General features: G+C 43.5%; 4 protein-coding genes across 4 annotated transcripts; 3 read left to right on the top strand and 1 right to left on the bottom strand.

Annotated features, from left to right (window-relative positions):
* Positions 1-805: 805 nt before the first annotated feature.
* Positions 806-1,216, bottom strand: LOC113195960 (histone H3). Its single transcript, XM_026407681.2, has one exon. It carries the CDS (start codon positions 1,214-1,216, stop codon positions 806-808), a length of 411 nt encoding a protein of 136 aa, XP_026263466.1.
* Positions 1,217-2,628: 1,412 nt separating this feature from the next.
* LOC113195959 (histone H2B type 1-B) lies at positions 2,629-3,009 on the top strand. The gene has a single exon (XM_026407679.2). The coding sequence runs from the start codon at positions 2,629-2,631 to the stop codon at positions 3,007-3,009; it is 381 nt and encodes a 126-aa protein (XP_026263464.1).
* Positions 3,010-9,609: 6,600 nt separating this feature from the next.
* LOC113195951 (histone H2A type 1-B) lies at positions 9,610-10,002 on the top strand. Its single transcript, XM_026407670.2, has one exon. It carries the CDS (start codon positions 9,610-9,612, stop codon positions 10,000-10,002), a length of 393 nt encoding a protein of 130 aa, XP_026263455.1.
* Positions 10,003-10,984: 982 nt separating this feature from the next.
* Positions 10,985-11,395, top strand: LOC144256608 (histone H3). The gene has a single exon (XM_077801925.1). The coding sequence runs from the start codon at positions 10,985-10,987 to the stop codon at positions 11,393-11,395; it is 411 nt and encodes a 136-aa protein (XP_077658051.1).
* Positions 11,396-11,600: the final 205 nt, after the last annotated feature.

The raw sequence follows: 11,600 nt of genomic DNA, 5'->3' as shown, positions 1-11,600 counted from the left end.
CCTTGAGTTGGGCTCTAGGAATATACTCATTTTGCTCTTGTTTAGTTGCACAGTGCTGTAAATGTTTTTTTTTTTCCAATCATATCTGGTTAAGACCTCATTTGCATTAAAGCTTCCCTTCAATTACAATCTGCATTTGTCTGATTGTGTTGGAATACTGATGAGTGTGATCTGCTGTCACTCACATGTAGTTCAATGGTTGCTAGTCAATCCTAAGATTCCTGTGTAAACCATTTCCTATGGCTGTAAGGAAAATACCTACTCCTTACTGTGAGCACTGACTAAATGTCATCTTGTGACTTTCCAGGGTTTATAGTAACCAGCACTGAAAGTTACAACAGAGTAAACCAAGATTTGATATAGAGCCAGAAACAAGTCTGAAGTCTTTCAAAATTGTTCCAACTCACATCACACCCCCCAAAAGAGTAAATCAATTTGAAAGCAGCCTTAAAATCTTACACAACATTACCACGGTTTTGAAGCTGTTTCTGTGACAATTTCTAAAGATTTAAAGTAAAAAATTGCAACGATCTTAATCAAAAGGAAATAAAGCTCCCAACATGGTGAATCTCAAATTCTTGGTAAAGGACCAGTGCAAATCCATAAATACCTCCTAGTCTTGCTTGCCAAACAACCTTGGCATGGAAAAGTATAGGAATCTGTTCTGTAAAACCAAGGGAAATTTACAGTAGGAAGAGTTTACCTACCTACGTACAGAATAGAGACCATTACGTATGTTGCGAACACCTTTAAAGTGAGTTTTTAGGTGGCTCTTAAAAGAGCCTTTGTTAAGAGGAGAATGGATTTATGCCCTCTCCCCGCGGATGCGGCGCGCCAGCTGGATGTCCTTGGGCATGATGGTGACGCGCTTGGCGTGGATGGCGCACAGGTTGGTGTCCTCGAACAGCCCCACCAGGTAGGCCTCGCTGGCCTCCTGCAGAGCCATGACGGCCGAGCTCTGGAAGCGCAGGTCGGTCTTGAAGTCCTGCGCGATCTCGCGCACCAGGCGCTGGAACGGCAGCTTGCGGATCAGCAGCTCGGTGGACTTCTGGTAGCGGCGGATCTCGCGCAGCGCCACGGTGCCGGGCCGGTAGCGGTGAGGCTTCTTGACGCCGCCGGTGGCCGGGGCGCTCTTGCGGGCGGCCTTGGTGGCCAGCTGCTTGCGCGGCGCCTTGCCGCCGGTGGACTTACGCGCTGTCTGCTTCGTACGAGCCATCTGGGAGACTACACGTCAGAAAATGTAACAAAACTACTTGAAATTGTCCTTAAATATAGTTGAAATCATTCTGATTGGCCTTTGAACTTTTAAATAGTCCCGCGCAATATAATCATTGGTTGGAGAGTGACCTAGGTGATTGGTTGATCAAAAGAGAATCTGATTGGATAAATTCTTCCCCTGTCTGACTTTTTTTTGGTCTCAATGATCTGTGGACATAAAGGTTCAGAAGCCATAAATCATCCAGCCTCTAAATACTATTTGCATGATGAATAATTTTAACATCAAGTTAAGCTGAATCAGTCTCACTGGGAACCGAGATTAATTAATTTGTATTCGCACGTTACCGTTGCGAATGCATAACCAGTCACTGTGGACCACAACAAGTGTTCCGATTTCGGTTTGGCAAAGAGATATTTGGCTTAAGTGGATTTAGGGAAAATTCGTGCTGCTTTATTATTAGCTAGGAGCAAATTTTCTTATCCTTTTTTCTGAGTCTAAGTGATATTCCCGCTTGCCTTTTAAGGAACATTGTTTTGTAATAAGATTTCTTGTACATATCATGTTTTCCTGGAACTTTGTTTTTAAACATTACTGTTTTAGGAATACATACATTAGTTGCTAAGACATTACGATGGGATTAAGAACATTTGTGGCATAACCCTAGTAATTAGATCTCCTTGTTGACACAGATCGCTCTGGATAGAACTTGGAGAAAATGAATTTAGTTCTCTAGTGTGCTGTGGGTTGCAGTTTCCCTCATATCTGTGGCTCTCAGTCTTCTTGCACAGCAGCACTGCGTGAATGTTGGCCCAAACGAAGCTCAGTGTGATGGTGACTTTGCACTGCAGTTTATTGAACTCCTTGTCATTAGGAAAGGTAGGTGGCGCGTCGTCCACCAGCTCCAGGATCTTGGCAGTTATGAATAGCACAGCCAGGTAGACCCACGTTCTGGCCCAACAGTCTCCGCGTATTTTCCTTTGCGAAGCGGGCGGTGGACTCGGCCAATGGGGAACTGTAGCCCAGTGCGGAAGAGCGCGTCTTGGCCTAGGCACCAGTTTTACCTCCTTGTTCGCCGTATCCAGATACAGCAATGTGTAAAAAAAAAAAAAAAAGGAAATTCCGAAATAAAGGAAGCAGAAGCGTTGCAGCGTGAAAAAATCAACGGACTGTGCTGGGCTGTGAAAATGAGCCATCCTATTGGTCAAAATATGTTGCGTTTCTAGCCAATAGAAAGAGAGAGTTTTATTTGCATAACCCCGCCCCGAGCTTTCAGAATCCAATCAGAAGTGGAAACTTTTAAACCCTCATTTGAATTACAGCGCTATAAATACACCCGCTAAAGCTTGTTCCTCTTGCTTACTTTGTTGAGGAAAGTAGAAATATCACTTCGGCAATTGTTAAGGACGGCTATGCCTGAGCCCTCAAAGTCGGCTCCGGCCCCAAAGAAGGGCTCCAAGAAAGCCATTACTAAGGCACAGAAGAAGGACGGCAAGAAGCGCAAGCGCAGCCGCAAGGAAAGTTACTCCATCTATGTATACAAGGTGCTCAAGCAGGTGCACCCCGACACCGGCATCTCGTCCAAGGCCATGGGCATCATGAACTCGTTCGTCAACGACATCTTCGAGCGCATTGCCGGCGAGGCCTCGCGCCTGGCGCACTACAACAAGCGCTCGACCATCACGTCCCGGGAGATCCAGACGGCGGTTCGCCTGCTGCTGCCCGGGGAGCTGGCCAAGCACGCCGTGTCCGAGGGCACCAAGGCTGTCACCAAATATACTAGTTCCAAGTGAGTCCCTGTGCAGGCCCCTTGTCATCAAACGGCTCTTTTCAGAGCCACCCACTTTGTTGAAAGAAAGTTCTGCCACTTTCTAAGAGAAGTGAGGAAAACTTGGAAGTTGGTGGTTGTGACCAATTTATAGCTGAGGTTTCCCTCGGTCTGTCGCTCCCAATAAAGCACATCGTTACTGTAATTACCGCTAGTTGTCCCTGGGTAAGCCTTAGGCTGCTTTTACAACTATTTCTCGCGGGTAAGGGATTGGGAAGTACGGAATTACTGGGGGTCCGTAGGCGGAGGCGGTGGGGGTCGCGCAGGCGGGAGGCAGAAGTTAATTCCTGAAGCTGGAACTGCTCCTGTAAGTTATGTGATAGACATTGGGGCAACAAGAAGCGAGATTCCTCAATGGAGCATACCTTCAGTTCTGCACCCTGAAAGTGATTTTTAGTTTCGTGATGATTGACAACAACTAGAATTTATGTAAGTTTGGACCCGAAGGTGCCGTCTCAAACTACGGGTTCTGGCTTTTGCCTAGAAAAGGGCGTGGATGTTTTCTGGAGCTGAGAGGAACAAAGGGTTTGAATTTCGCGCCTTTATCTGGCGCTCCTTGGTAATGGGCTGGGAGGGCCCATTTTGAACACAGTGGTTTTCCACAGGCCTTTTCCGAAGAACCCAGGACTCCCAAAGTAATGACTAGAAATTCTGGAAGGGTGCTGGTGGAGAGGAGTTCAGAGGAGCCTGCCTGGGTCCGGGGACGGGGGTTGGGGAAGAGCGGAGCCCGGGGAGTGGGCTTCTATCTTACGAGTGAATATGGGAAAAAAAAAAAAAAAATTCCCAGCGACATGTGAGATTCAGTAACGTTTTCATAGGCAAGAAAATTTAAGGGAGAGTTTTTCAAATAGGAGCTCCCTTTAAAGAAGATTTTAAAATGCCTGGATCCCACACATGATGTCAGTGGACCACTGTAGGAAAAGCACTTTGTATCAGCATATGCAAAATTCTGTTGTAAAAGAGATCCTTGTCTTAAAAATCAACAATTTTTGCATTTTAGACTGTAATTCGGCCCATCCTTCCCCTCAAAACATTGACCACTCAGCCTGTGGTTTAAGGAACACCTGGGGGAGATCTGTTAACATTTCTACTAGTTTTCAGTGATCTCTCAAGTAGAAGGAGGTAGGATTTTCTCCCCAACTTGTCTTTATACCTTGGTTTCGCCTGCCTTATTTTCATCCTTTTCTCTTATTTCCCTTTCCTTCTTTTTTTTCTTTCAAATAGAAAATCAAGGATTCTTGACTTTTTGATTTTTTAAACCTAAACAATGTAACTTTCTTTGATAATCCCAAGCCAAAACAGTCCTCTTATACTCAAAGGTAGGCATTTTTACTATTGGTGCTGACACTTAGTCTTTTACAAAGGCTTAGGGGCTTTTTACCCCCCTACTTTCTCTCTCTCTCTCTCTCTCTCTCTCTCTCTCTCTCTCTCTCTCTCTCATATCAGATGTTTGGGCTCTGGGGATAGTAGGGAGAAACCATACATGATCATAAATCTTCCTTGTTGATTCTGTTAAAGCTTCATCTTTGGACATGGCAGAGCCAGGGAACAAGCCCACAAACTTAGATGAAACCAGGTTTTATCTAACCCATTCCATAATAAATTCTCACATTTTCTCAAGAGTTGCGTATTTGAGTTACAGAATACATGAAAGGAAAAAAAAAAAAAAAGAAAAAGAAAGAAAGAAAACTGTACAACAATCCAGTTCTCCTTTTTAGTAATGGAAAGATTTGCCTCTTTAACCAACAAAGATGCCTGAACACAGGAAAAGGAGAAGAGGGGGGTGGTGGGAGAGTTTCAATTTGAGGAAAGGTTGATAGATTTTGGAAAAAGGAAGGCCCCACAGTGACACAGATAACAGAAGGTCCAGGTCCAGAGAGTGTTCATGATTTGAGAGCAGCACTGCGTGGATGTGGGCCCATGAATGAGAGCACCTTGGAAGGGCATATCTTTTTTTTTTTTTTTTTTTGATGTTGGTGGACGTTTATTTCATCTATTTATTTATACGTGGCGCTGAGACTCCAACCCAGACCCTCATACATGCTAGGCAAGTGCTCTACCACAGAGCCATAACCCCCGCCCCCTGGGAAGGGAAAGTCTGTCCTGGGCTTCTCCCTCTTGGCTTCCTGGCCGCCCTGAGATGAGCAGTGTTGCTCCACCGCATTCTCCCTTTTGTGAGGTTCTCTTCATCACCAGCCCATAGTAATGGTGGGAAGTGAATGTGGGATTGAAGTCTGTGAAGCTGGAGCCAAAATAAACCTTTCCTCCTTTAAGCACATTTTCTTTTAGGTATTTTGTCACAGTTATGGAAAGTATTCTGTCACAATAGCAAACCTGCCTTTCCTCCACCTTTCAATGTCTTGTTGTGCTTGTCTTATAGATAATGCTTAGGAATTGATTTTTTCCTTTCTTTTTCTTTTTTTAATTTTTTTTTTTTTTTTTTTTTTGATTTTGGGTTCTGGGTATCCAATCCAGAGTCTCCCACTGTTAGGCCATGCTCATCTACGGAGCTACATTCACAAACTTATTTTTTATTTCAAGACAAGCCTTCCCTAAATTGTTCAGGCTGGCCTGGATCATGTGATCCTCCTGCTTCACCTTCCCAGGTATCTGGGATTACAGGTGTGCACCAGTATGGCCAGCTAAGGATATTTAACTATTTAGTAAGAAATGGGAAGAAAGTGGTCTACTTTGCCTTAATTCAGAATTAAATGTCTTTACGCTTTTGAAATAATTTTTATGTATTATTTCTATGTCATGATATGGGAGAGTATATTTCCAACTCCTATTTTCAAGTTAATTTCCAAATTATCACCACTTCTAGTCCTGTAGTCCTCTCTGTTTCTTTGTGTTGAGCTAGATTTATTGCCACAAGAGTGACATTTGCACAGTGGCTAGATGACTTGTGCCTTCTGGAATGTCTCAAAGCAGCCCTTAATTGATTGAAGGAGTTTGGAATTTATCACCTCAAAATATGTTACCCTGGAAAATTGAGTTAAAGGCTCTTGAAGACAGCACAATTTTATCTCATGTTTAACTCCCTGTGCAAAGTTTCTTACCTGTACCTAGAGAAAGAAGATATTCCTATCCTCTGATGGTATCAGGGAGTCAATGTGGAAAAAACTCTGTAAAAACAACCTTGCTAAACTAACCCTCATCTCCCTGTCAGTTCTGCCCTAGTCTAAGTTGCTTGGTCTTGTCCTCTTTTCACAGTTTACTACTCTGTCCAACTTATGTGTGCAGGTCAAAGTGCTTCTTAAGGCTTCTATGCCATGTATAAAAAAAAATAAAGAAATTGATATGCTTTTATTTTGTCTATCTATTATGATAGGACAAAACCAACAACCAAGAATCAGTAGAGGAAAAAATTTTCCTCCTGTGTAATAACCTCAAGGAAGGAATTTTTTTTTCCCAAGGATATAAAGTCACATATTTTCATTGCTTGTATTCAAGAAAAAATATATATTTATTTCATGCAAACCATGTCTTGCTTTCACTGCTAATGGGGTTGGAGTTATTATTGCTACATTTTCTGTCCTATTTGAATGGAACAGGTGACACCCAATATCTCTCTAAATCCTAAATCACACATTTCCCCCGCCCCCCAAGGTCTTTAGAATTTACTGACATTGAAAATCTTGATGACAGTATTTCATCAAGTTATTTCCTGAATATCAGATGCCAAGTGCTTGTTGATTTGTCTGACTCAAGATGACGTGCATCAGTGGAAGATTTTGTTTGTTTGTTTCATCTGTGACTGCATCGATATAGAATCCTGATGCTATGGCTGCATGTACTCCACTCCTTCTTCTAGTCTGGGTTTTTGATGTTAAAAAACATCGACATTTTTAATGTTGGCTTCTATGTTTATGTAACCCTGTACATTTCCATTGCTCCAGCTAAAAGCCTATTTGTTCAGGAAATTAAACAAGCGTAACTTCTGACCGTTGGCTTCTGACATCCCTCTGTTTTTTAATACACCTGACATTATACTGAAGTCTTTAATTAGCCCACCATACTGGCTTCTTCCCCCATAAGATCTCAACTCTAATATCTCCTTTTGCTGATGGTGGCCCTCCCCACCCTGTTCATGCCAACTTCTTTCCTTCCAATCTTTTTCTCCACAGCACTCATTACAAAAAACTCTACATTGTACCATGTACACCTTTATCTTTTTGTGAGCTTTCTGAACAAGAAAATTAGTACCCAGAGGGCCCAGGTTGCTCTCAGCTTTGTCCGCCATGTTTCAGGCACCTAGAATGGTCACCGGCATTTCGCAGGTCCTATTAGATGTATGTTGAATAAATGCTGAACACATGCGTCTTTCATAAACTTTATTGATTTTTATAATTTACGGTGATCAGTCTTCTCCTTCTTGTACTCTTATATGTCCCTCAAATCTTCATTTTGTATGCAAATGATGCACTGCTTATTGATCATCATATATATATATGTGTCCTCACTTCTCAAAAGACTGTCAACCTTTTAGGAAAATGTCTTAAACATATATTTGGTGGTGTTGAAAGTGAAGACAGTCATTAAAAATAATAGAACTCTGACTATAATTGAAAGTCATATATCAGAAGATTTGAGAGAAGACAAACTGTTAAGAGAAAATGAGCACCTTTACTCTCCTGCCAGTTTCCCTGGATCAAATCATGGTTCAGTGACTAATGTGACTTAAGAATAGATCAGAATTTATTTTTCTGTACTTTCCTTCCCCCCTTCCAGGTATTGGGTAATCAACCCGGGTGTACTCTACCTTGGAACTATAACCTAACCCTTATTATTTTTTTTATTTTGAGATAGGGTCTCTCTAAATTGCCCAGACTGGTCATGAACTGCCATCTCTTTTCTCCCAAGGATTATGTGTTCATGAAAGTTAGTTTTTCTCTCTCTCTCTTCTTTCTTTCTTTCTTTTTTTTTTTTTAATTGGTGCTGGGGATGGAATCAGGGGTTCACACATGATGCTAGGAAACTCTCTAACACTAAGTACCATCCCCAGGCGGCAGATTTCTCACACCCAAGTCCTTGTTCATATGTTCTTCTTTGAGTATGAGTAGATCTTTGGATCTGAGCCTTCAGAAGTAATGATCCCCCTCCAACTGGGTGGCATCTGTTCCTGTCTAATGTGACATAAAATGGAAAACAGTACCTTGTCTGCTAGCTATCTTTTTTTTGATTTTTATGTTCCTTGACATGAGAGCTTACCAACAATTAATGAATCATAGTCATATTTATAATAGTGTTTCATTTTATATAATCTCACTTGAGTATTTCTGTGCTAGTGTGTATTTTCTCATTTCTTAGAACAATCTAGAGACTCCTCATATTTATTTATGAGCTTCAACGTTATGAAAGGATTCAGGAAATAATATCCTTAAGCATTCCATTTGGGCAAGTTGATTATGGCCAACAGAGGGCACTTGTTGAAGAGCAAACCCAGTTTTTCCATGAAATCACTTTAGCTGCCTAAAGAGGATGTCATAAATTTCCTTTAGGAATCTTAAGAGGGAAGATAACATATATCATAGAAGAGACTGGAGGTCAATACAGCGCCAAGCAGACTATCTTGTATCCTGAGGACCCCTATCTCTTTCCTCAAAATCAGATTCCCCCAGGTACCATGCCCCCTTGAAAGAGTATAGCAGCTTCTAGAGCTCACTGGGCTTTTGAGTATTCATTTTCTTTCTTGTATACCCTTTTCTCCTGTTAATATGCTGTTGTCTATTTATTTCACAGACTGATTGTCAAACCCTCCGAGTGGTTGGAAAGTATTCCCTCTCAATTAAAATTTTAGTTGGTAAATTATCAACTTTATAAATACAAGGGGGTAGAGATTGGTGGAGAGGTTTCAGACATAAGCAGAATGCTGTTTGTAACCAAAGGAGAAAAGAGCAAGGACAGGAAAGTTGGGAATGGTAGTGGAGAATCATGCAAAAAAAATTTTTTTTTTTTTCCCAGTCTGGAGGTGATAGTATTACCCTGGGCAAGGGAAATAAATTTTTAAGATCTATCAGTTCTCCAGCATCTAGAATGCAGTCCTTGTCCTATTATCCTTGTTCAAGTCGTGAAATTAGAGGTGGGCTGTGATGAAGAATCATTTGTTCTCTTCCTCCCTCTTTTCCGTTGTGAAGTTAAGAAGTACAGTTTCCTAGCCTTCTGGGAAAGGTTCTGAACCCATTCCTTTGGAAAATTATAAATCTCAATTCCGGAAAGGAACGAGTGGCCCAAAGTCAACAATGAGCAGAAAGACTCCAGCCCACAGTTGGTTTAAAAAAAAGAAAAAAAAAATTGAATTGATGCAATTATTATTGGTTTTGAAGTAAGGCTCATCCAGTACGATTGGTGATTGGATAAAACACAAACCTTACAGCAGATGGAAGAGCTGTATGCAAATGAAGGATTCAAATTCTGTTTGCCCATTGGGTATTTCCCATTAGCCAATAGGAGAGCTCCGCACAGCCTACCTCCAATCAGTATAAATATGTCTCATTTCCAGGCCTTCATGGCATTTTACCTACGTTTTCTGTAGAACCTTTCTGTCTTCATAATCCAAGCTAAAATGTCTGGTCGCGGTAAACAAGGCGGCAAAGCCCGGGCAAAGGCCAAGACTCGCTCCTCTCGGGCCGGTCTCCAGTTCCCGGTGGGACGTGTGCATCGGCTGCTGCGCAAGGGCAACTATTCGGAGCGGGTCGGGGCCGGCGCGCCCGTCTACCTGGCGGCGGTGCTCGAGTACCTGACGGCCGAGATCCTGGAGCTGGCTGGCAACGCGGCCCGCGACAACAAGAAGACGCGCATCATCCCGCGCCACCTGCAGCTGGCCATCCGCAACGACGAGGAGCTCAACAAGCTGCTGGGCCGTGTGACCATCGCGCAGGGCGGTGTCCTGCCCAACATCCAGGCGGTGCTGCTGCCCAAGAAGACCGAGAGCCACCACAAGGCCAAGGGAAAATAAGGTGTTGATAACTCGCTGGCCTCTTAAGTTTTCCGTGAGCTAGAAAGATGATCAAGGTTATAAACAAAAGGCTCTTTTAAGAGCCACCCACTATTTCTGTGAAATGAGCTGTTATGCTTATGGTTAGGCTCTAAAGAGAAATTGGTTGCCCCTAGTAGTTACTCAGTAATTGAAGGTAGGGGAAAGGTTACACAGCAAAACGCAGTGCCACTGGATTACTAACCTTTTTGCAGATACAAAGTTGTTGAATACTGTGGGGAGGAGGAAATGTAACAATGACCCCTCCTATTTCACATAAGGCTGTGTATGGCAAGTTGGATAGCTAAACAAGTGAGACCTCAACGAATGGGAATATTGCTCTACATAAAACAGCCCTCGGGTCAGTCCTGAGTACAAAAGCAGTCGGACATAGCTCAGTGCGCACTTGCCTAACATGCTCAAGGTACTGGGTTCTATCTTCAGTGTAATTCAAAACCCAAATACAGCAATGAAGAGCAAAATGAACTTAGCGACTTTCAGCAATTCATCCTACAAAGTCAATTTTTCAATGTCCACCCTACTAGTGCCACGCCCAGGTAAACTTTCATTTCAAATGAAACCCACACAAAGTTTCCCTAAATGGCTTCCAAGATATTTTAATATGTATGTTTGTTTGTTTTATTTATTGCCAGTATCTATTGGGTATTCCCGTGTAGATCTGTGTGGTTGTCTCATTCAGACAGTGTGGTGCAATACTTGCGTTTACAATCGACACAGACTCAAATAAATAAGTAGCTACCAGGAAGAGCAGTGTGTGGGATTTGTGCATCAACCTGTAGGCAGCCCTTTATCCCGAGACCTCAGCAAGGAGATGAACCAATCCAGGAAAAGCGCGGGCACTTTTGAATTTCTCTGGCCCAATAGTCAGTAATCTGACTGTATAAAAGGAAGGGTGGCTTTTAACGTTCACAGTAGTCTGTGAAGACGTTCCTTCGGGTTTCCCATGGCTCGCACTAAGCAGACAGCGCGCAAGTCCACCGGCGGCAAGGCGCCGCGCAAGCAGCTGGCCACCAAGGCCGCCCGCAAGAGCGCCCCGGCCACCGGCGGCGTCAAGAAGCCTCACCGCTACCGGCCCGGCACCGTGGCGCTGCGCGAGATCCGCCGCTACCAGAAGTCCACCGAGCTGCTGATCCGCAAGCTGCCGTTCCAGCGCCTGGTGCGCGAGATCGCGCAGGACTTCAAGACCGACCTGCGCTTCCAGAGCTCGGCCGTCATGGCTCTGCAGGAGGCCAGCGAGGCCTACCTGGTGGGGCTGTTCGAGGACACCAACCTGTGCGCCATCCACGCCAAGCGCGTCACCATCATGCCCAAGGACATCCAGCTGGCCCGCCGCATCCGTGGAGAGAGGGCATAAAAGCAACCCAGTTTTCGGCCTAGTGTAAATAACCCAAAGGCTCTTTTCAGAGCCACCTAAGTGTTCCAAGGAAAGCAGCTGTGAACACTTTAAGAACAGCAGTTACTGTATCCAACTTTGCTATTTACTATCATCCCTTTACCTTCTGTATTTCCATATGGAGGAAAAAGCTTCTGCATTCAATATTAATTTACTTGACATCTTC

The sequence above is a fragment of the Urocitellus parryii genome, chromosome 8 (assembly GCF_045843805.1).
Source record: "Urocitellus parryii isolate mUroPar1 chromosome 8, mUroPar1.hap1, whole genome shotgun sequence".
Lineage (NCBI taxonomy): Eukaryota > Metazoa > Chordata > Mammalia > Rodentia > Sciuridae > Urocitellus > Urocitellus parryii.
The sequence above is the reverse complement of the archived record's forward strand: the minus strand, read 5'-3'. Positions and strand labels throughout refer to the sequence as shown.